Source organism: Rhipicephalus microplus, chromosome 2 (assembly GCF_043290135.1).
Source record: "Rhipicephalus microplus isolate Deutch F79 chromosome 2, USDA_Rmic, whole genome shotgun sequence".
In the NCBI taxonomy this organism is placed as follows: Eukaryota; Metazoa; Arthropoda; class Arachnida; order Ixodida; family Ixodidae; genus Rhipicephalus; species Rhipicephalus microplus.
Genome location: NC_134701.1, coordinates 175,600,578 through 175,625,425, shown reverse-complemented (window position 1 = coordinate 175,625,425; position 24,848 = coordinate 175,600,578). Strand labels below are relative to the sequence as shown.

The following is a 24,848-nucleotide window of genomic DNA, read 5'->3' as shown; positions in this document are numbered from 1 at the left end:
ATAGATAGATAGATAGATAGATAGATAGATAGATAGATATGAGAAAGGTGACAAAAATTTGTTAACAAATTCTCTGTAATAAAAAGAGGGCTGCAGTGTAGTGGTTACCCCTAGGAGTAAAAAATGAAAAAAAAAAACAAATACATTTATACCGACATCCCACAATGCCACTTTCATCAAATATATAAATAATTGAATTACTTTGAGACACATGTGACACTTTTATTGGACACAAATTCAACACTAAAACACAGTCTTCATTGTCTAGCAGGCATGTTAAGTGATGAGTAGTCACCCTTGAGCTCAAACAAATCATGTTTCTGATATGTACATGTAGCTACACTCATTCATTTTCATTACATCTGTCATAGCAGCATCATTTTTTCATCATTACAATAAGTGATTGTTAGCGCACAGCTAGGGCCCAGAAGAATGTTACTATCAGGCATGCGGGGCGTTGTTCACGTCATTTTCGAAGCACAATTTTGAGCAATAACTTGAAAACTGTCTGCTTTGCTGTGAAACATATTCACTACACCGTCATTTCTGTATTGAATTTGTGAGGATTAGTTGTGTCGTATGTTCCAAATACAAAAATACCGTGGTCACGGACCACCTGTTGTGGCCGAAAATGAAAAATATATCTCATTTGAAGAGCTGGCACGTTGATTGAAACAGAAAAGTTTCGTGACTCTCCCTGCAGCAGGTGTAAGAAAGTCGCGTGCAATCTCACAAAATTATTTTGGATCATTGAAACACGATTGCAGAATTGGAGTCTGTGTTGTGTCGCTACGAAATACTTTAAAATTTAACTATTTCTTTTTATGGGATGCAGCATAATTTCACGCTTCTCATTTTGTAATACCATAGCACCTCGATCCCTTTGTGAACAGCCACTCCTTACTACAGTCTGTTACAGCCTAAAATAAATGTAAGCTCCAACCCCAGCCGTCACCATCTCACCCAGGTCGAATGTTCATAGATGTTCCACTAACTGCAATGGATTATTTACGTGACATCAGGTTCTTTTATGTATTTCCAGCATATGACTTGGCCATGCAGGCGCATGTTCGTTTCAATAGTTATCGGTCGAAAAAGTTTACTGCTTGGCGAATTTTATAACGAATTTTGACTTCTCTGATCAGCCAAACGCAATGTTTCAAAAAGAAACGGCAAACTTTGGATTCATATTATGAATGGGGATTGCATTATCAGCGAAAGCGTGCTGATGATTTCAGCAGAAATCACCAATCGTTGATTTGTTGCACAGGTCATTTTAGAGAGGTACACGGCAGTGCTGGGGACGGCGTGCTCATTTATTCTTAGCTCGTAACCGTCTATAATAACATCTTATGCAATTAAACATGATAAAAATATACACAACTGCATGCGGACACAAATGTCGCTCCCACTGACTCCTTTGCCCATATTTTTTTTAAAGAGCTAGTTTTCTAGGTTATTCAGGGGCTGCCGCAAAAATCACTGGCATCATTTAGACCTTTCTGTGGCATACTGCACAGAGTACACACTTGAGCAATTACATCTTATACAGGTCACAAAGTTAGTAAATTTGTCCTCGAAGAAGCAGTTTACGTATCACAGACAGTAATCCTACCAAGTTTGTGTAACCTTTTTGCGCATAACACTTGTACAAAACGCCTGTGGACTATGTAACAGTACTCATTTCAGCCGCTGCAAGCTTTACGTTGCGAGTCATCAATGTGCTAGAAAAAACAATAGTTGACTCCACCACAGTAACACAGCCAACGTAAGACCATGCTGCATGCCTCTTCAGGACACTGGCCTAATTTAAATCTGCCCTCTAATGAGAACGTTTGGTCTCTCAGAAGTGAGCATTGTTTTTGATTGTTTTAGTTTTAAGGGCCAGTGCTGATGTTGTAGCTCGCTTTTTTTGTTCCTTCTACGTAACTAACAATTTTGAATTGATATACCATTCCGCTATTATACATGTTCATCGACACAACTACACATATATCCTGAATAAGGACCACTGTCACGGAGGGGTCAGCTAGTTGATGCTGCCAAGAGAATGCAGTACCTCTCAGACATTCTTGCCCGGTTTTAGGAATTATTGTACGAAATGGAAACATGACCATTGCAACAGTGGGCGTAGACGAAAAATTAAGGATAAAGTGGCTTACCATATGCGCTAAAGCGAACAAAAGAAATTGTTTTATACAAGACAAAAGCTTAGAACTCGCTTTGCTTTTCAGTAAAAGTATTCATAGTGTAGAGAGCCTGATTGTGAGCAGCACATTCACTCCGATCCAGCCAGTCATTTTACTACATGCACCGCGATGCCAGGTTAGTTATAGTCGCTTTGTTGCGACACGCGGTACACAAAAAGTACATGACATCATTACTACATTAAGATACAGTCTCTTTGGAGAACCACAAATCATAACCTGCTCACACGACTTTGTTCATGTAGGAACTCGTGCACCAAGGCAGAGATACACGTTCTCTTCCGTATAAGTCATCCAGCACAACCACAGAATGTACGATCATTATAGGTTGCAGAAATTAAATACAAGTCCTGTTTCTGCGGAGCTCCGACGCTTATTTACAAAGCTAACGATGTAATCTGATGCCAACTGTATATTACGGCTTCACTTGTCAGGCGCTACACGGCACATGGTGTAGGGGCCTTGCCGTTGATTGCAACCAATGGCACTTCCTCTACGTTGCCTAGATGTACGCTATCCTGCTCGTCGTGCTGCACTTGGAGCAAGCGGCCGTTGTGGTGTGCAGGGCTTGCAAGCGAGCTGGCGTCTGGAGCACACGTGCTGGTCGTGAGTGCCACCACGTGGGCCATTGTCCGGCCTCGTTGACGAAGTGTTGAGTCCTGGCCCAAGTAGCAGCTGGGGCAGCGGCTTCTACCTCGAGCCTTCGACAATATCTCGCAAAGTCCTCGACGAATGTGCACGTTGAAGAGGCCGTAAAAAATAGGATTGACGGCACTGTTGAGCAAGGCGACCGTCTCGGCGAACACGATGACAGCACGGGGCACCTTGATACAATAGTGGCTGTGGATTCGGACGTTGTGCACCGCGAAGTATGGTATCCAGCAAAGCATAAAGCTCGCTATGATGCACACCTGCGAATAGCGGTGAAAAAAAGGAGCTGTTTGCAAAGGAAAAGTGATAAATAAAACGCAAAAAGCTAACATTGGTTAGATAGATAGATAGATAGATAGATGGATAGAAAGATAGATAGATAGATAGATAGATAGATAAATAGATAGATAGATAGATAGACAGATAGATAGGTAGATAGACAGATAGATAGATAGATAGATAGATAGATAGATAGATAGGTAGATAGATAGATGGATAGATAGATAGATAGATAGATAGATAGATAGATAGATAGATAGATAGATAGATAGATAGATAATTTGTTGAATGCGCATTTCAGCCAGTTTTCGCCCTAAGGAATGACTGCACCTGTGCCAAGAAAAAGCTCATATTGAAAACCTGCACCAGAAATACAGCACATGCACTTGTTACTCGAGATGAAAAACGCAGACTGCCTCACCTGATGTAGCAGCTGAGTCAATTTATTATACAGGTGTGCACGATAAATTGAGTATGAGCATTTCAAGAAAATATTGGCAGCCATCCCGTGGTGCGAACGTGAACGTCCATAAAAGCTGTACTAAACTGCAAACCTGCTGAAGGAGGGTGTGTTTTATTATTACTCATGAGTAAGGGTGGCAATCAGAGCTTAGTGGCCGCTGCAGTAGACCGAAATTGCTTCCACGACCACTTCCATCAAGACGTAACTTTTCATTTCGCCGAGGATGGTATTCACACTCTTCATCTGTTCACTTCAACTTTCTTGGTCTAAATCATTTCCTTGTCCTACCGCAATTTATAATGAACAGGACGAGTGGTTTAGCGGATGTCTATTTTACATATGAACGAGAGAAACACGAGTGGAGAAAAAAAAGGTCATTAGATGTCGAAGAAAGGTCGAAGCTCTCGGGTGAAGTGCAAAGCAGTGGCAAACCAATCTTTCCCGGGAACACGAGGGGCGAAATTACCGCGATTGCACTAAAGAGCTCGTTTCACAGAAATTTCGATGTCAGTGCCAGCATTGTTGTTGTGAGCAAAAAATCATCAGCTCATGCGTGATCAAAAAACCGAGAACGATGCAAATATAATAAATAAACGATAAAAATCCCGGAACAGAGTGGGGATGAAACCAGGGTTGTTTGGGTTCAAGTTGAAATCGAAGCAACGTCGTTTGCATGGCATGTGAATGCTATAATACACGGCCACGCCTCCTCTTGTAGAAACAGTGAAATGAGCTTCCCTTGCTTGGAAATTCAATGAAAGTAGCTTTCATGCTTCACAAACCACGCGTGCTGAATAAATGCTTAACAATGCAACATAAAATATTGCCGTAATATTGTCTGGTACACGCTTCTATTAGCAACGGGCGTCAGAGCATCTGACTATCATTATGGCGCCGTGGATAAAAGCCGGTATCTGACTACAAAAGACACACAGGCTACTGCTCCCATTCCCTTAACACCACGTAGTGGGTGCATAACAAATTGGAAAAGGTATCATGCACTAAATGTTTGAAGTACGCACTTAGAACAAAATGTCGCTATCGCGTTCAACTCCTAAAGGCGAAACTTTAAGGTCCCCTAAATTTTTTCTTTGTTCACTCGTGCTTTATATTCCAGTACAAAGCCTTGGTGTCTCTTTTGCGTTTTTTGTTGGAAGAAATTCCGAACTATATATTGTATATTCCAATCAAAAGGAAGATAAGCCGTTTGCTTGCTATTGTTTTGGTTCCTTAATCCATCCAGAGATAGAAATTTAGCCGTGTCGTTGTGGTTGTGCAGAAGTTTACAAAGAACTCGTTCGTCGGTCCATCTGCCCGCCTCTCCGAATGTCAACGTTGAGCCTCCACTGTGACAACACACGGGAAAAAACAGGCGTAAACAAGCAGAGCAGCACGAGAGCATGAACATTTGTTCGTAGTTCAGGGGACTGGCGTTTCGTTTGTTTATTGCGAAAACGAAACCATTCTGGGCTGGAGGTATACAGTTTTACTTTAAAAATTGCACCACATCCCACTAAACAAGACCATCAGTAGCATGCGAAGCATCGCATGGGTCGACCTAAAGTTCCGTTGATCCCAGGACCTTGCCGGATGTTAACGCGTCCTTGCAAGTGGATCACACCATCAAATCACTAGTTACTGTTGCTGTTATTCATCCCGAAATTTTGTCGGAGTACGCCACGCGAAAGCACGTCCATTCATCGCGCGTCTACAGTATCTTGTTCCCCGATGCCATCACGTGATTGCTGAGAGAGTGTGAGGAGAGGTCACATCATTTCACCCAGCCCCTTACACAGGCCCGAAAGTTCTAGCGCGTGAGCGCGTTCTGGCCGTGTTTGTGGCAGCTGTTGCACAGACGCAGTCATAGTGGCCATGAACAGGGAGTTGAGCTCATTCATAAGCTTCTTAGCATTTAAAATCATCCATCTCAATTAGGTTTTATATTTGATGGTTTTTTGATACTGAACTAAAGCACAACAGGATGTACGCTTTACAGAGTACCTCAACACTGTGCTAGATCGGGCTGCTTGGTGCTGCGTGATAGACGAAGAAGAAAACACTGCTATGAACGGCATATAGTTTCCTAATATGCACTAGAGGAAACTCTGGCGCTAGTGTCTATGGAAGCTGCCACGCACGGCGCTTCAGTGAGCATGGGGATGATGGGTAGTACACACATTTGTTTATTCTTCGTACTTTAGGCCCGCTTATGGCTCCGTGTGTGTTCGTGTGGCTTAGAGCTGTTTTCTTATGAAATAAATATCAGCAAATGTTCAGTGGTTGCGCTTCACCATCTTATTCCTTTAGACTTACCTATCCAAATCAGATCAAAAAGTTCAAAAGAGTTGAATCTTTCTTGCAAAACAAAACCGAAACACAGCAATAAACGAAGCCGCAAGTACGATTCGCCGCCCGCAAGTACGAGGACTAGGCAAATGTGTGTACTACCCATCATTCCCATGGTCGCTGATTGATGGCAGCGCCAGAGTCCCCTCTAGTTAATTTTAGGAAACTCCATGGTGAACAGGACGATAAAAAAAGAGCACGGTTTATATATTTTCTTGTCGTCCTGTCTTTAGCAATTTTTTATATTTCGAATATCGTACAGTGTACTAGATGAAGGGCGGAATGACAGCTGGTGTAGGAAGGCACGTTGAAAGAAGGTTTAGGAGGAAGGTGCGCTTTATGCAAAACAGACAAAATTTTCCCAAAGCAGGTAGTGGGTCCTATACTACCTCCCATTGACCACACATAAGCAACGAAGCTAAGCGATACGAAGATAATGTTAACAGGTTGCAGTGCACGTGACCTAATCCTCAGCCAGTCTACGAAGTTTATACGAAGCTTTCCACCACGACATTCCTTACAAGTGACACCACAGTTTCGAGACACGAACGCTGCGCTTGGGCTGATGAACCAAATAATCAATCGAGGCATGAGAATGCTCAATTCAAAAGAGGGGAGTGCGCAGACTGCAGTTCTCACACCACACAAACCTTCGTGGACAGGGCAGCACTAGTGTACAAATATCCTTCAAAAAGTAACACTGGAAGCCCGATCTTTAGAGAAGCTTAAATTGCCTCATCAGCAAAGCGCCTGTTTTCATTCAAATCCAGTTTATAAAGAGCTGCAGAGAATTTCCGTAGGGACAAATTCTCTAAATGAGAAATGGCAGATCCCACGTACAGTGGCAATCGGTGATGTGCGAAGTACAAATAAGGAAGGTTGACATGTCACTTTAAATTCAGTAAAACGTTACGAGGTGGACGTAAATGATGCTATGCATGACTTCCATGTCATGTTATCATGTTTGGACGTGTCATTCACCTTCGTCGTCTATTCAAGTCACGTGATGCTAATTTTGGTATATGTGAAGCTAGCAAAACAGCCGCGAGCACGCAATGATTGTAGCATGTAGTGATATTTTCAATGACACGCATGTGATGTATATATCATGCTTTGACTCGTCGTTTACTTTCGTCGTCTATTTGAATCATGTGATACAAATTTTGTATATGTGAAGCTAGTGAAACGGCTGCGGGCGTGCTATGAGCGTGGCACGTAGTCAAGTTCTCACATGAAAGGCATCTCATGATTATCATGTTTGCGCCAGTCATATCACTGCTGTCATCCATTGACGTCACGTAACACCAAATGCGGTATACGCGAAGCTAGCGAAACTACCACGAGTATGTCATGAGCATGGCATGTAGTCGTGAATTACATGACATGCATGTCATGTTTCTACGTTAGTGTTGGTCACCTATGTTCGTCATGCAGCATGCCATACCATATCAGTTTTGCAGTATGTCATGTAAGCGAAACCACCGCAAGAGCAGCAAGACTATGAGCCGTAAATCATGGCAATAATAAATACAATCATAATTTTCGTATTATGACTAGTCATTGAATGCGCATCGCAGCCAGTTTTGCCATACAGTCATGTTATGACATACCAATTTTGGTTTTGATACTATTATCGAAATGACCAGTACATTTAAAGGTCGTAGGCAGCTAGGTATATAGATAGCTAGATACTCTCAAAGTCGCCGAAGTTCGCTAAGAAAAGTTTCGCATTAAAAAAAATGAAACAAGCTAATTGTTTTCTCTACAACGAACTAAAACGTATTCAGGTCGAAGTGTTAAAACGAATAAGCTGAAGCATGAATAGCACTGGCTAAACGAATAAGCAAATAATTTAGAGAGGTAAACACTATCAGCTTGGGCACAGGCAATTTCCGCTCTCGCACTTAATCTTCCACCTTTAGTATGCTACAAGCGGGATCTTTCCTGTCGAGGGGAAGGTTCATTCGCTTTGCCCCGGCCATGAGTCCACGCTGCCCTTAGTGCCATCAAGAGTATTTCTCCTTAGCCCTGGCAATGTTCAGTGTAAATAAATGCCTCCTTTATTATACAAGAGAACTGGGAGGAAGCCCTCAGAAGCGGCAATCTATAAACAAGTAAGGGCTTTACCAAAGGCCCACGAATCAGGGAAGGACCATAATCTCCCGGTCTCAAGGTGGGCGCGACCCGAATCTACGGCTCTGTGTTTCCTTAGGACCCAAATAGAGTTTCTCGACTGAATAACTGAGTGCCCGACCGACTGGCAATGTGGTAATCATAGTCTTTGCACTTTGGCAAATTCTGAGCGAGAGTTAAGTTGAATGAACTTTATTTGTCCAACGGTTGTTCCTGTTCCCGGTGCTAGGCTGCCAGGTACACATCGTTCGAGGAACATCTTCCGAGGTCCTTGGCGACGGCCCTGGCCCGCTGGACGGTCCACACCTGTTCTTCAAGAGTATTGCTAAGATGGGTGGCTTGCCATGGCTCAGCAAGGCACCCCATTTCGGAGGGTATCTTAGTTGGCGTTGTCGCAGGTCGTGGCATATCATCGTTTCTCGCGAATTTCTAAAGCAAATGTGCCATATCGGCCCGTTCGTGCACGCACAACGGGAAGGCAGGTTATCCATGCTTTACCAGAAATCCATCCTTTATTCGCAGCACCAATGCTTTCAAGAATGAAATACGTCTATAAATAAACAACTCACTACACGTAAGTAAAAGCGAAATTTATTTAAAGAAGCTATTGTGATTTCTGACAAAGTCACTGCATAAAACATGCTTATTTTTGAGCTCAATATTGCTTGAGCTCAAAAAGCACAATTGAATAATTGCTGGCGAGTTGGACGCGAAGGCAATATTCAAGGGAGTATAACTGCACTGAAACAATATCATCTTTCGGCAAAATGAAATGTTTGCCGTAGCTTTGCTTCAGCCGAAGCCAATTGTGAGCAATCTGATTGAGTTATTGATATGGACATTGAACGTCCCGAAACTATCTTAAGAATACGAGAGTCCCTGTAATGCAGGGCTGCAGAAATTTGGACCACATGAGGTTATTTAACGTGCACCAAAATCTGAGCACACAGGCCTACAACATTTTTGCCTCGGTCGAAAATGCAGCTGCCGTCGCCGGCATTCAATCCAGCGACCTGTGAGTCAGCAGCCGAGTACCTTATCAACTAGATCACCACGGCAGGATTGTGAGCGATTTGTGTAGGTATTTAGTAGCCATGAGAGTTGATGTTGTCATCGAAACATATAGCACTGACCGAAATAACAGAAGGTAGGGCATGGTCAAGGCACTCAAGCAAAATAAAGAAGATTCTTCACTTGCAATAAAAGTATATGATGATTGAATGGGGTCAATAAATTTTATACTTGTCGAAATTTCCAGCACTATGCACTAGAAAGAATAACTTCTTGCAAAATGCTCATATAAAAACAAACAAAAGTTTGCAGGTTTCTGATCGTCGAAACAAGATAGTATGGTGTATTTTAACGCCATACAAAAAGAATGTTGGCATTAAGATATGCTGATCAAGCTGTAATAGTGAGCCATTCTAACAGATAATTTCCATTGAGAAAAAAAAAAGCTGTCACTTCTCGTTTTCTCGGTCCCTTTTTACTTGTAATATCTCTTGGTGTGAAGTCTTGCTTTCAAAATCACAGCTAGTGTCCACGTCGGTGGTGTGAATGTAGAAAAAAACAAATGCATGGGTGAATATAAAATTAAATTATTGTACCAACAAAGCACCACATCAGCCTTCATTTTCATAAAGTATTTTGATGAGCTCATTTACTGACTTATTTAGCAATAAGAGGTGCACAAATGGACACGCTACTTCAAAGGCAACACCAGTACAAAGACATCAACAGGAGAGAAGCCGCGTCCTGTGCTTCGGAAAATATCGTCTAAGGCTTCTAAGGCTATGTCTTGTTTTTTAAACATGAACCAAGGAAGAGAGGTTTAGAGCCTTTGCACCGTGAACATTATGAATTTTTATCTCGTAGTACAACCGAGATTTGGCAGCATTAGATGCCATACATGATATGAAAGTGCAGGTGAACGTGATATCGGAGCACCTTGAGGATTCAAGAGTAGGCACACAGTTTCTCTTATAATGCATATTGCTATTCCAGGCATCGTGCTGCGGGTCTGCCATTAACCGCACTACAGCCTAGAAGTACCCGACCCATATCAGCCTATTTCCAGTCATAGTAGAGAATGTACGTGATACTTATTCTAAGTTTAGCAGTCTTCCCGTAAAATATATAAAAATAGAAGAGAAAATTATCTGTATATACATTGAATGTTTTGTTAAACAAATCCTGGCACAAGTTTCCGCCGAAGTACCTTAGAAATGTGTGATGAAATGAAAATGTAATTCAGCTACTAGTTTTTCGTGTTGTCGTTATTATCATGGTTTTTGTGTGCTTCTACATCAGAACTGGCCTGCAGAACGGCTGAACAAGATATCGACCAAAAAAAAAAAAAAAAAAACGAGGTGTCGGCTGGATCGAAGATGGTGCAATTAGACAATCAAACTATCTTTTCCCTTCGTTTCTCCTTTGTTATTTTCCTCAAAAACGTGATTTCTCACAAATTTTTTAAACACGCACGAAGCGCATCATTTTCAACCACTCTGTGTGGCAAAATTTACTCGCTACAACTATCGTTTGCACCGTAGAATTTCTATGACTGTCACTGAAAACATTTGTGTGTTGGTGTCTTTTCAGTGCTCTAAGTTTCCAAGCCATAGGCGCTAAGTTGACGAAGCGTTTGACGCATTGACAATATATATATATAACGTATAAGTAGTTTGCTATCATGTTGGTGGTTTTTATAATGTAGAGTTCAAGTTGTTCGACCATTTAAACATTCGCTGTATTGTGTATTGTACATCGTAAACTTTTAAACTTTAAAGGGCTGGTAGTACAGATACATCTTCAAGATAGTCTGGGAGTGCCAGCCACGTGGTGTTAAGTCATCTTAAGTTTATGCCCAAATTTTTACGAACCAAACAAAAATAAAGTGATACCATGCTACATCGTTTGCCCTCCATGCTGATCAGGTTGACATGACCAGGTGTTTCCAAGATGTTTCCGTGGAGATCACTGTCTCAGTATCAAATTCACCGTAATCAAAGTGACCTCACCATCATAGAGGTACACATGAATTCTGCAGTTTTATGCAGCTTTTCTAAGAGACACGTCAACGCTGTTCTGTCGGTGTAATTTTCCACCCCCAAAAATTAAAACGTGTTTACAAAAATGAATTGAAATGAAACGCGTAATAAAACACACTATATATTTCCCCATTAGACTACAGCGTCAGTGGCCCCAGTAAAATTGTCAAATCTTCGCGCTAGTTTATGAGATGCTTTTTTCAATGCCCAGAAAGGCAGGTATTTCAAGCGCACTTTCCTTTAAAACATATTTGTGGAAACTGCACACAATAACGTACGTGACCTTAATTTTGCAATGGTTGATAGCACGCCTTGGCATTGTTGCCTTTTCTGTTTCTTTGTTAAGGTTTTCTGTGTGCAAGCATAATGTGATCAGAGCCGAAAGCAGGCACAGATGCTTCTTTCAATTTTAGACATTTATATAGGAGTCGACACATAACTTTATAAAGCCCCTATATGCGTACGTTATTATCAGTCTTCTAGGGCAATTTCCAGCTCTCGTATAGACATTGAGTCTACTATAGACGAACGACTGTCAGGCCTACCCCAACTATGACGCAGGATAGAAATCCTGGATGTACGACCACGTAACGTGCATTTTCGTCTTTATTCCTTATTTCTCTTCGTAAACATTATTTTGCTAATATTCTACCCTCCCGTTATGGAAGATTACGCTGCTGGAACATTCCTACACTATTCCAATAGTTATGTGTTTCCTTAAAGAATTTCTTTATTTTGCACATACTTTTCATACATTTGCCAAACATATTTCTACGAATCTTACAGAGGAATAAGGAATTATCGAGGTAACAAACAGAACGTTTCAGTAGAGCCCAAAGGCACACAGTGTTGCTTACTGTGAGTTTGAGCGTCTTGGCGCGTGCCCGGGGCAGCAGCGGATGCGCCTGCGTACAGCGTCGCAGAGTTGGCAGTGGGCCCTTGCCATTGGACCTGAAGCTCGCGCCGATCTGGTCCTTGTCCTTTGAACCAGCCGCCACGAGGAAGCCAGCGCCATCCGGCGCCGAGGCGGTCCATACAACGCGCAGCAATCGGAGGTAGCAGGCCGATATCAGTAGGCCAGGCACCACCAAGATGTACAATGTGAGCCAGGAGAAGTACAGTTGGCGTTGCCAGTGTTGCGTGTAGCCAACGCTCAGACACTCCATGTGCGGATGGCCGGACACGGTCACCCCTGTCTGCACCTGTAATAAGACGTGTGAATGTCCACCCTATGATTCGTTGAAGCACACGCACGGTGCGAGTTGTGTATTTGATGGCCGCAGTTGAATGTGCGAATAATGAAAGCGCTACCAGACTTCAGACTTATATTGATAATATTGATAGTCTTCCACAATATACGGTTTCATAAAGTTAGAGCGTGGTAACGTGGAAGCCCATAATTCCACTGCAATTTTTGTTTTGTATTGGCGCAGCTTGTCTTTCAGTACGATGACCCACATTTCAAAATTACCAGCGAGATGAGTTCGCGCTATAACTGTCTGAGCAGACTCTGCTTAAAATGTTCAGCAGAATGAATGACGTCAAAAGTGTTTGTTCCTTCGCCTTGCCTGCTTGTGAGCTTGCCGCTCAGAAGGATTTTATGGCCACACTGAACTTCCTGCTGCGGGAAAAACATAAAACGAAAAGAAACAAAAGCAGTGAAGCAAACACACACACAAACGCACACACAGGGGCACGCACACATGCAAAAGCGCACTCGCACACCCACAAAGACCTCCCAATGAATCGCGATAATTTTCGTGTGCGACGTCTAGGGGTCGCCCTTGAGTAATAAAGTCCACCAATCTCATCACCCGTGGTTCACGGAGAAAAAGTTTGCTAAATTAAAAGAAATTTGTGGAGCTGGCCCCCAAAAAAAGCTGCCCTACAGAAAAGTTGCCAGGCACCTCGCTGGCTATGGCCTGTCCAGGCTTTCTCCGACTCGCTGTCTCTTTCCCAACGTCACTGCCTATCTGTGCCCTTTTTATATGTCTATGCATTTCCATTTTTCACCTTCGGTGCTATTATCATTTTATGGATTTCCGTCTTTTTCCATCTTTATTGCTTTTTTTTCTTTTTGCAGTCGATAATAACCTTCTATATTTTTCACTCACTGAACATATCAGCACTTACTAAACATGAAAGCTCTACTGTAAAGTTTCGGTAGTGCATATGCACCGCTGAAAGTAGGCACCAGACTGATCTCACAGTACTCTTTAAAGTTTATCTATCTATCTATCTATCTATCTATCTATCTATCTATCTATCTATCTATCTATCTATCTATCTATCTATCTATCTATCTATCTATCTATCTATCTATCTATCTATCTATCTATCTATCTATCTATCTATCTATCTATCTATCTATCTATCTATCTATCTATCAAGCCGAATCACCACCTTAAGTTGGGTTAACCAAAATTAGTACGTGAGGGTAAGACGGTTTGACCAGTATGACTGGCTAGTCATGGCATGAATAATGTCGGAATCCCAGCGCGCATGTCGTGAAACACACTCCGCAAGACAGTCGCACTACGAGCAGGTATCAGCCACCGGTATACTGGTATGTGGTAAAGATGATTGACACTTCGTACCTGGCCAGGAAAGGCGATAACACGCCCGGCTAGTTTTAGCGCGTGGGTGCTATGAAAAGGCTCATATCGCCTGCGTTGACCCGACGAATGTTAAGAAAAAATGTCGGGGTCAGAACAAGAAACGAATTTCAGCATTATAGGTGGTAACCAAGGATTCTACCACAGAGCCACGCGAAGTCTCACAAGTGCTTTCTAAATACACTGCAATATTCCTGAAGCGTCAATTGGGAATGTAGGGATGGGTATCTAATTTTTTAAAGAATACATATGTACTTTTACAATACAACCGTAACGTCTTGTTAAGATCAAATGCAATCCACTGAAGGTGATTGGCAGCTTATATCACCCGACGATTGGCGCGAACAGACATTAGTGATTTTAATGTAAGAGCAATAATAAAAATATAGCATCTCCACAAAGTGAATGATTGTGAGTCGGCTAAGCTATAGGTCCTAAGGTCCATAATGTCTACGTTGAAGTGGCGACTAGTATGAATGGACGCATGGACGAATGAGCGGACACGTAGGCGCATGCGCAGATGGACAAACAGGTGTAAGTATGCATGGATATGCGAACGGACGGAGGAACGGATGCCTGGATGTATGAACTGGCAGACAGATGGATGGATGAATGGATGGACTGACGCAGAGGTGCATAGGCAGACGGACAGACGAACGACACGCATGATCATGTATTGCGCTGGCTTGTAACTGATTACACATGAAGTCGGTTGTCTACATCTCGTTGTGCAGATGTCCAGTTTTAGTTTAAGTTTTGTAGGGCAAGATGGACACAAAAGTCGGCCCTAAGGGGTTTCGCCTCTAAAAGCTGACATCGACAGCGTTGACCCAAGAAACGCATGGAAGAATTATCATAGTCCCAACAGGAAGCAAAGCCCATGATTATGCGCGACAATCACGTATTCTACCACAGAGTCACTACACGTCTCGGAACTGCTTTTCAAGTAGACCGTAATATTCGTGAAACGCCAGCTGTAGTGACTGTGCCGGCCATCCAATCTTATAAAATGTACACAAGTACTTCTATAACACAGCCGTCATGTCGGGTTAACGACAATTGTACTGAAGTGCCATCGACTGAGCATCTTTTATCTACTAGTTCTGGTGTTGCTAAAAACGAGACTGCTATTAGTATCATAAATAAGCGTTGTTTTAACGTATGTCTGTGCGTACAACATTTTCACATAATTTTAGGTCAATTTTTTAACGTTTCGTTCAATCAAAAACTATAACACAACCACCTTCCTTCCACGGACCTCGCGCAGCATCGATCCCCAAGGTGCGTGGGATCTGTCAATTTTTCTACAAAAGGCCATTGGGCAAAGATCTGACACTCCTTGTTTGTAGTCTGCATTTGTTTCTTCTTGCCAGCGTTTCACGCACAAAAAAAAACGCAAAATTGGGCTTTACCTTGATTGATTTATTGATATGTGAGGTTAAACGTCCCAAAGCCAACATATGATTGTGAGAGAGGCCGTAGTAAAGTGCTCCGAAAATTTCGAACACCTGGTGCTCTTTAACGTGCACTCAAATCTGAGTTCACGGGTCTAGAACATTTCCGCCTCCATCGGAAATGCACCCGCCGCAGCAAGGATTCAATCCCGTGACCTGCGGGTCAGCAGCCGAGTACCTTAGCTACTAGACCACAGCAGCGGGGCAACTATGTTCTACCTGTACGGGGCAAATTATTCAGATGCATTTTGCAGCCTGACGACGACGTCTGTTCAAAACGAAGTGATGACGAGGTGCTATGTTTGTAGTTTGTATGCCCAGCGTGACATCTGGTCCGTGCTTCGTTCCTGAGGTCCTAAACATATCGCACACTGTCTGTTCAGACGCACTGAAGAAATGGTGCTGCCATGCATTCCAGTTTATCAGGCTCTGTCTCGTACACCAGTTACGAAGCTGCTTTGCAAGCAAAGTGGCCAGGTTCCCCTCAAACGGCCTGTTGCAACTTTTCTTCTTGGAAGTCCACGCAACCCAGATAAAGAATAAGTATATATCGATTCAATTGTTAGGGCAGGTTCCTCACACGTCAAAACCATTAATGTAATAATACTAGTAGAAACGGTGGTAATGCATACTAGCGGAGGTTTTTCGCGTTAACTCAAAACGCATTTTGCAACTCTGCTCCCCAGACGTTTACCAAAGTTTGAAATTGTAGAAAGCTAGACCAGTTAGCAATGCTCAACGATAAAAAGCTGTGATATCTAATGTTGTTATCATTTTCAATAAAAATAAGGTAGTTTGATTCTCGGTGTAAGCTGTTTACGTCATGGTGATCCTTGTCATGAGAAGTGCTATGGCTTTTGTTAAAGGGCCCCTCACTGGATTTGATAATTTTGAGCTAACGAGTGCGGTGCATACACTGGGTGTTCACGGCCACGTCTGCCAAATTTTTTAACACTACGGGCCACAGAAATGCGTCACATTTCAAGCTGAACGCTACTTGCTCTTCTCCTCATGGGAGTCCATCAAGAGAAGGGGAGGGGGAATAACGTACATGAAGTCATCCTACGTCGACAGTAGAGCTGTGAGATCACTTTGCGAAAATGAGAGAGCACGTACTTTCACCTATCATCGCAGGAGCACTCACCTCGACGAAGATGAAGAGCTGTGGAATGGCGAAGATGAAGGCGAGGACCCATGATGCGGCCAGCATGGCCTTTGCGCGACGCAGTCCTGACCGCGACTCCAGCGGTCGGCAGATGGCCGCGTACCTGTCGTAGCTCATAGACGCTAGAATGAAGGTCGTCGAGGCGAGGGTGACCATTTGCACGTACACAACCAGTTTGCAGCCCAAGGGACCCAGGACCCAACTGCCGGATACCTGGAACATGTGAAAACAACAATCTCACAAATTAAAGAAACATATCGCAAGAATAATTTTGCAACAATTTAGCACAAAAAGTAAGAACATTCCTTATGCATTCGCCTAAAACGACTTGAAGGTGAAAATATTTTTTTTATTTTGGAGACTTGTGGTCTCGGCTTGTCAGCGTCTGCTGTCGTTGTCCCACTGGTATATCATCTCGGCTTCATGGTCTATCCTAAACGGGTATGTAGCACACAAATTCGGCAAATTCCATTGCCTCACAATGGCCCACAATAATAAATGATGATATAAATGTACGTTGTTACTGCTTAAATCCTCATGTTAGGCTAATCAGTGGTGTCAGAGTCCACTACTAAGCTTACGAAGGACACATCTTTGTTATCCAAAACCATAGACACAAGCCCGCTTTTCTACGTTGAAGACATCTACTGGAAAGACCACTTCATGAAACATAACGTCAAAGTGATGGTCCGTTAGTTTACCGTCGGCCAGTAAAGCCATTACGATTTTCACGGGGGGACATCTGCGCATACTGCTGACACCCCCGGAAATCTTTTCAGGTCTGCACCCACCAATGTGAGCGCAGCCGGTACAGTGCGGGTTCATTCGCTGCAGTTAGTGGCACGTGGTTATTTGTTCGTTCCTTCGTTCGTGCTGTTCAAGTGGTACGACAATGTACAATATATGTAGCGTTCCGCGGTGCGACGGCGAACCAGACGGGGAAGAATATACAAGTATTTTATTTCCCTAAAGGTATTGACACGCGCAACAAGTGGCAACGTGTCATTCTCAGAAAGGATTTCGTGGCTACTTGGTGCACTATAAGGTAAGGATACGTGATGCTCTTGTTCTTAGCAACTCGTTGCTTACACAGGCCATACGATGAGAAATATGGGATTCTGTAGCCTCCACATCTTGCAAAGCACTGACGCAAACAGCCTGTGAGAATCGGCCATAGAGTTCCGTTCAAAACAGAGAGTACCAGCTGTTTTTTGTTAACACACAACCATGTGATACCACCCATTTTTGCAAGCCGTTGGCGACAGCGCTACGCCAAGAACTTTGGCCACACGCTGCCGATTTTGTCTTTTATATTTATTCTACCTGTATTTGCACAGGCGCTTTCACTTAGATGCTCCCAAGTTTATGTAGATTCTGTTTTGACTACACCGGCTGTGAGCACGCTCATGTATATTGGAGCGCAATCAGTTCGTTTTTTTTTGTTCTCCTACGTTCATAAAACATTTGCGGGTTTGTCTAGGCGTGCGCAGACCATTTTGACGCTTGATGCATCGAGAAGACTCCATCGTACACAGATGCAAGCACAGGAATGGTTATTGAGTTTGCACTGCCAGTACCACGGTGGCACCATGGATCTGTGCTAACGTTATTGCCTGCTAGCCACCCTACCTTTCAGTGCCAGACTAGAGCACTAGAGAAACACCTGATGCCAAGAGGAGCAGGCAAAAAGCTCTCCAACTCGCCCGTACAGTACAGAAATAACTGGCGTCATATAAACCAGAGCAGCAAAGCGACTTCTTTTCGTTCCTTTATGAACTAAGGACTCGCCCACAAGATAAATCAGTGAGGCCGAAGTGGACTTTGGTTCATAAAGAAGAGTGCTCGATGTGCTTGAATATTGTTGACTTACGTGAACCTTGGTAGAACCTTGGTAGAATCAAATACATTGGTAGCGCTGTTATACCGGAGCCAGTTCGAAAAGTAGGTTCTTATTGGAAATTTTGTACAATGTGAGCACGCTCTCTGAAAAGCGCTGCAGTTGTCACCGCGTGTATCTTGCAATAGTTTCCTTTTTTGACATTTTAGAAATTAGCATAATATAAAACAACAAAAAGAGTCAGTAAAGTTTACGAAGGAGCAGCTGTTACTGCTTTCCACAGAACGTATTCAGTACAGCTCACAAGTTTGCATGCATCTTGCATACAATATCACCGCATGCATAGAAATTTCTGAGAAGAACATGTGTACCATCTTAGCCGCAACTAAGCAGTATTAAAAATGTTTCCTCATCTATTGAAACGTGCCCACAAATTGAATTCTCTGATGCCAGTTTCCTTCAATATGTTGGCCAGAGATTCAAACATCTGTAGTCACATGAGCACACTGACGCTAATGCTTGAGGAGATCCAAATCAAACGTTGTGTAGAATACAATAGTGAGAACTTATGTGGTGCAGCTGTCAATTGAAATGAAACGGCCACGTCAGTGCACGAATTTAAGACAGAAAGTCTCCTGAGTGCGTTTAAAGAGGCGACACACATTCTTCCTGTTAAAGCTTTAGAGGGTAATGACCTTCATGCCATGCTCAAGAAGGTGATCTTGTGCTTAGGAGGGATTGCATACAAGGTCCTAGCTGTTGGCTGTGACAACTCGCTATTTATAAAGGAAATCGAGATATTTCTGCCAAACCTAAAACTTAGCCCTGTTTACCCGCATCCGGCAGACCCAGCAAGACATTTATTTTACGTGGTAGATGCAGTGCATTTGTTGAAATGCATACGCAATAACTGGTTGAATCAGAAGTGTCATGGAACTTGCTTTTTTATGCGCTATTTAAGCTTTCGAACAATGATGTTCGTCCCAAATGCAAAATGACTGCCTCATTTAAGCATTCGAGTGATTGTCATAATGAGAAATCAGCTCTACTCCTTATGTTTCGGTATAGCTTGTCATTTAAACCTCTTAATTTTAGCAACTTGATACAGCACAAGGTATACCTGGTGCAGCAGCCTTCTAACCCCCCCCCCCCCCCCCCCCCGTAGCGGGAGCCCTGACTTCTCGCAGTGATGAAATAAATTTTTAACATGCGGCATCAGCAGGAAATTTCAAAGTAGTTTTCGCTGGTAGAGTATTGTCAATGAAGACGCCTAATGAAGGCTACCATCACGACTATGTTTATGAATAGCCCTGTTAAATCAGACAGATGACCCAAAGGCAAAATTTCTGAATGTTTTCATCACGTGGCTAGACGTTCGACAAATTTATCAGCATGGTACTAGGGTACTTACCCAGGAGACACTGAGTGCTCTGCGCCTCTCAGCTCAAACCCTTTTGGTATTTCTACAGCACTGAGTGAGTGACCTTTACTCCAGGTACGTGCTACTTGGGAAAGTCTTTACGAACGCCCTTGAGAGTCATTTTGAAGAGTACAGATAGATGGCTGCTGGGCTGTACGACATATCTCTACATCAGCTTTTCGAAACACAGAGCACAATTTGTCTTCAGAATGCCCTACTAAGGCTGAACAACGACGACCTCAAAGGCATTGAAACCGTACATGTAGACACGTATTCTAGTGTTGAAGCTCATGATGCTAACCTCGATCCGCACAGGCCTGAAATTTCAGTGACAGGAGAAGTTGCTGGATATTGTTCACATGCCATAAAGTTCTTAAAGGAAAGAGCTGCCAAGAACGCTCGGTCATTACTGCTAATGAGGCCAAAACAAAAGAGGACAGCCACATTTTAAATACAAAACTTGATAAAAGAGGCCTGAAATTTTCTCCTGCCCTTGTCATTACCGTAGTTATGTGCACATAGCTTGTAGTTAGAAAGGTTATGACGCAAAGCAATTATACCCGGTTTTTCTATAGGCCAAACCAAAGAAATGTCGTTAGACAACTCGCAGTTTCGTCGCTGCCAAAGCTTGAAGATATAGATGTCTGTTAAAATGGGTACATGTATAATATTCTCATCGCATTCGTAGCTAACTGTGCAGCAATAATAATTCTTAATATTCTGTTCAGGCAAGGAAATGTCCTTTCAAGCATCAAAAACAAACAAAAAGAAAAAGTCTGAAAAGCGCGAGTCTTGCATTGAAAGTGATTTTTCAGGTGATGTGCTCCTATATGGATGTGATAGTGTACTGAGGTCCTTTTATGTCACAGTCCTGACTCAATTTTTTTGTCATACTTCTCTCAGTTGTGCAATGAGCCTTGTTTTTAGATTGTTTTATGTTTAACTCATGATACATAGTGTTTAAGCTTCTCTTTACGTAATTTAGGCATTTCAAAATGCATGAATTTTACGATGGAACTGTCGCAGTGCCGGATCCGGTAGTTCAATGATACATGTTTGGTACCTTGCGGCCATGTACGTTCTTGTGTATTCTGTGTAAAGTTATATTGTTGTGCGATGCGGCTTGTGCTTTTAGATTCTTGTTTGTGCATAATGCTTCGTATGACATGCCGCAGTACATTTGGTTTTTTGTTTCATTTCTCTGGCTATCATGTTCACACATTAGAGAACAGTTTTTTATGTATGGTGGCTTATTGACCTTTGTTGAATCTACAATGGGAAGTTCCATGTGTTGCGACTACTCTGATAAATGAATAGTATATTTTCTGCTAACCTATATGCTGTGTAATTGGGAGCTTTCGATGTTTCAAAGGCATGTTCTGGCATCTAATGTCTTTTTTTGTTTTATTTCAATAAATTTACCTCAAACAGTGCCTGCTTTTAAAAAGGGACAATTATTTTTCGGATATGATGCGTCAGCTTCTTATAGGTGTAGTAACTTCTCAGCATTAAGTGTAATATCTTTTGCTGGATGTCATCCGTCTCATTCAAAGAGTGTGTCTGTCTGTGATAAATAAATATGTTACGTCATTCATTGCACTTGTAATCTTTTGTCACCCTGAAAAATCGCGATAACCTGGTAATCGAGCTACCTCGTTCAATGCTGTAGCTTGCTTGAGGAGCGCGCGCGGCAAGCATTCACAGCGGGTGCAGCTGCCTAGTCAAGGTGAGGTTACGGGACGGGCAGGTCTGAGAAGTTTTACGGGGGTGTCCCTAGTGCATGCTTAGCAGTGTTTCATGTTAGTGGAGCGGAGACACTCATGTTTGTCATAGACTAGTGCTGTTTCTTTCCTGTAGATTTACCAATCTTCATCCGGCCTCCTACGAAAATTTTTTGTACGTAAGGCCCTTTTCAACGGCCTCCAGAATCGGCCCACCTCCGGAAACGTGACAATGTGGCTTTATTACGTAATGGAAACGTGAGATCTTTTGGCAGTTCGTGTCTCACTGATGGCGTGATATGGTGACATCAACACGTGACGATGACTTTTTGCACCATTCTTGTTGCTTCGACACCTCGACACGCCGGCGGTGAAGTTTCATGTTTCATGAAGTATCTGAGGCTTTCGCCTTATTACACTTGCGTGTGACCATAATCAGTTGAAAAAGGCTGCATGAAGCTAGCAGCTCGCTAAGTGTTTAAAATAGTTGTCAGCAATTTTGAACGCTTAAGGCGTACTCCAGCAATAAAGAGCACTTAGAGCGTACTCCATTCAGCTGGCCGTATGAAAACGCTTGCGAGAGTTCGCGGTGCACCTGTGCTCACTCACTCCAGGAACGCAAGCTTTTTCAAATAACTGTCAACAAACCGTTTTGGTTTAGCTCCTAGATTGTTGCACTAAAAGGACACCATGTATTACATTGCCTTAATAAGCTCATGATGTCATATATGCTTTTATTACCGGCTTTTAGTTTGAATGTCAAACTACAAAACGTCGTCTTTGTATATGTGCACCCACCTCTTCCGCAGTGCTCCTCTGGCAACTGGAAACGAGCACAGTTAAATAGTAAAAAAAAAATGGCACGCCTGCGTGGAAGGCGCAGCACAGCTACAGCTAAAGCTAGAAGAGCGGATTTTGACAGCCTTTTCTAAACACTCATTGGGTAACTGTTGCAAGCACACTTGCTTGGTACCAACTGTGGCATTAAGAATAAAAAAATGCGGTTGTAGGCCGGAATTCGCTATGATTTTTTGTCATTCTTCTGAGAAGCGTGGTATCCGCCAAGCACTTGCAAGGAATTTTGTGACAATTATTCATTCAGCGGCTGATGACGATGAGAAATTATGCCTGAAAGTGGGCATGCGCCGCAGTTAGTAGTAGAACAAGAACAAGCTTTCGTGATGAGTTGGAGCATTGAACGACCCCCTCTTTACACTATTCACATTGTGCGACTACTGGTTGTTCTTTCGCTCTTTTCAAACTCTTTATAAGTGGTATATACGCGATTGCTTTCCCGGCATCAAGCCTGCCTAAGGCAATAATGCCAACAGGTCCCAAGCACCAGCACGACCGAGGGTTATAATATTGGGCTGGCACCCAGCGAACCCCGGGATCAAGCCCCATTGTGTCATTGGTACTTGGTTTGTTTTCTAATTTCGTGTGATGTGGATACGCACACCAGCGGCGGTGGCGGTGGACAACTATACGGAGCTGTGCGAGACACGAGTATCAACTCATAATAGCTTTTAGTGTAAAAACAAACTCGGTCCACGTGCTTCCACATGAGCATCTCACTCGGCTGAGATGAGCTCACCTCGAAGAGAATCTCCGATGTTTGCGTGAAGAGTCCCACAGCGAGGTCACCAATAGCCAGGTGCAAGATGAAGAGGTTAACGCGTGACGAGGAACGCAATGCGGCGCGAGGCCGTGCCAGAACTGCGACAATGGCGGCGTTTCCGGCCAACGTGAACAGCATGATGACTGACAGTGTCGCCACGCGCTGCACCAGAGGACCGTCCCACACTGCGGAGTCGGGAAACACAACCAGACTGGATACGTTTGTCGATTCATTATTGGCGGGCAGCTCAAGTGCTCCCGGTAGCGGCACGCCTCCTAAGCCACGCTGGTTGCAAGTCCGGCTTGACATATCTATTCCAAAGTGGGTCAAGCTGAAATGTTTCTTGTGCTACGGTGAGCTGCCAGGTGGTCTCGGCATCGTGTCCAGTTTAGTAGGAGAGAACCTGCGCAAGAAAAAAAATGGCAGCAAATATTTAGTAATTTCGCTATAGCTAAGATGAATGATAGCTATGCCATTGGCGTTTGCTTTATTTTCGCGGTAGCCGCTGCACGTAGTTTTCGCACCTATTCCCACTCAAGCACCCTCCGGCAGCCTTTCGACTTCAGGTGCGTTTCCTCCGAGTAAACAATACGCGTGCGTTAAATAGCAAGTCCGAAGTGCAACTGCTGATAATAGAGCTAGCGCCATTGGCGCGGCATGAGACTTCGGAGCGCCGTGATTGGATATAACTACTGCTGCCGAGGAGAATCTAGTGTTTCTTATTGAAGAAAATACGCCTATTTTTGTGCCCCTTGTATAAAGTATGGCGCTGCGTCATCATGACACTTTTGAATGAGAAGAGACATCGGCTGTGTTAAGGGCATGATGAGTGAGAGACGGAAGCCACGGAAAATTCTTCTGCGTGTGTTTTCTCTGCCGACGTAATCCACTAGAACAGAGCAGCATGAAACGTGCTTTTTAAGGCAATTTTCTTATGATAGTTCTGTGACAGTAAGGCTCCTCTCGCTTTCGCTCGCGAACACCACGCCAAGGGAGAAAAGCTTTGCCACGGCTGAAATGACACTGTCGAGAATAATTTACAAATCTGATTATTCACGTTTAAATATTGACTAGAGGGCTTGTGTCTCCATTACGAAGCTTTATCGTGGGCTTATTAATGAAATGGTCTTTCTTTTAGTCACTCGAAAAGGTGCCCGTAGTTCGAGATACTCGTCATTGAACTTTAAGAAATAAATTCAAACCTTTAGTCCCCATTGAATTCGAAGTGTAATCTTTCTCTTACGTTAGACTGAAACTGCACCTGACAAGGAAGTGACAGAACTTCGAAGAAGATGTGCCGCAGCCACAATTTTTTGTCAAAAAGTGCGAGTCGTTAATATTGTGCTAGCACATTGACTTTTCTTGGTGTTTGCACCGCCGTCTTTTTCTACTAAATTCACTTAAGTTGGTTTGATTATTGTTTGTTTGTAGTGTTTTTGTTTGTTGAGCCTGTTAATATTTTCGAATAAAATTTTTCGCTTATGCAGACAACTCAGAAATTAGAACCGACTCTGGTCTTCGAATTGTAACCGACTTTAATTTTATATTTGAATGTAAGCTTCTATTTTCGAAACATTGCTTACGTGTTTATATTTTTTGTTCTACAGCACCCGTAGAAACAAAATATTTTGTTGTGAAAATATAAAGGCTTCTACATGTGACGCTTTCATTATGAAGTTTTTGTGTTAAATAGACCACATGGCAAGTCGCACGAACCTTCAGAAGCTTTTTTTTAGGCTCTACGTGGAAATTTCGCAGAATGATTTCATTTTTGTGAACATATTAAGAAAAGCACGGATGTAATTTGAAGTGATTCGTATTAAACCAGCAGGAAAATTTTGTTGACAACGCTCATATTCACTATAAGCTCAGCAATGAAATGTGAAAAT

The 24,848-nt window shown here is 42.9% G+C and overlaps 1 protein-coding gene across 1 annotated transcript; it reads right to left on the bottom strand.

Annotated features, from left to right (window-relative positions):
* Positions 1-219: 219 nt before the first annotated feature.
* Positions 220-23,326, bottom strand: LOC119169659 (gonadotropin-releasing hormone II receptor-like). Its single transcript, XM_037420690.2, has 5 exons — positions 22,936-23,326; positions 16,343-16,576; positions 12,152-12,331; positions 11,987-12,103; positions 220-3,118 (listed from the first exon to the last, which is right to left on the bottom strand). The coding sequence occupies exons 1-5, from the start codon at positions 23,266-23,268 to the stop codon at positions 2,645-2,647; spliced, it is 1,338 nt and encodes a 445-aa protein (XP_037276587.2). The 5' UTR covers positions 23,269-23,326; the 3' UTR covers positions 220-2,644.
* Between the last annotated feature and the right edge of the window lie 1,522 nt (positions 23,327-24,848).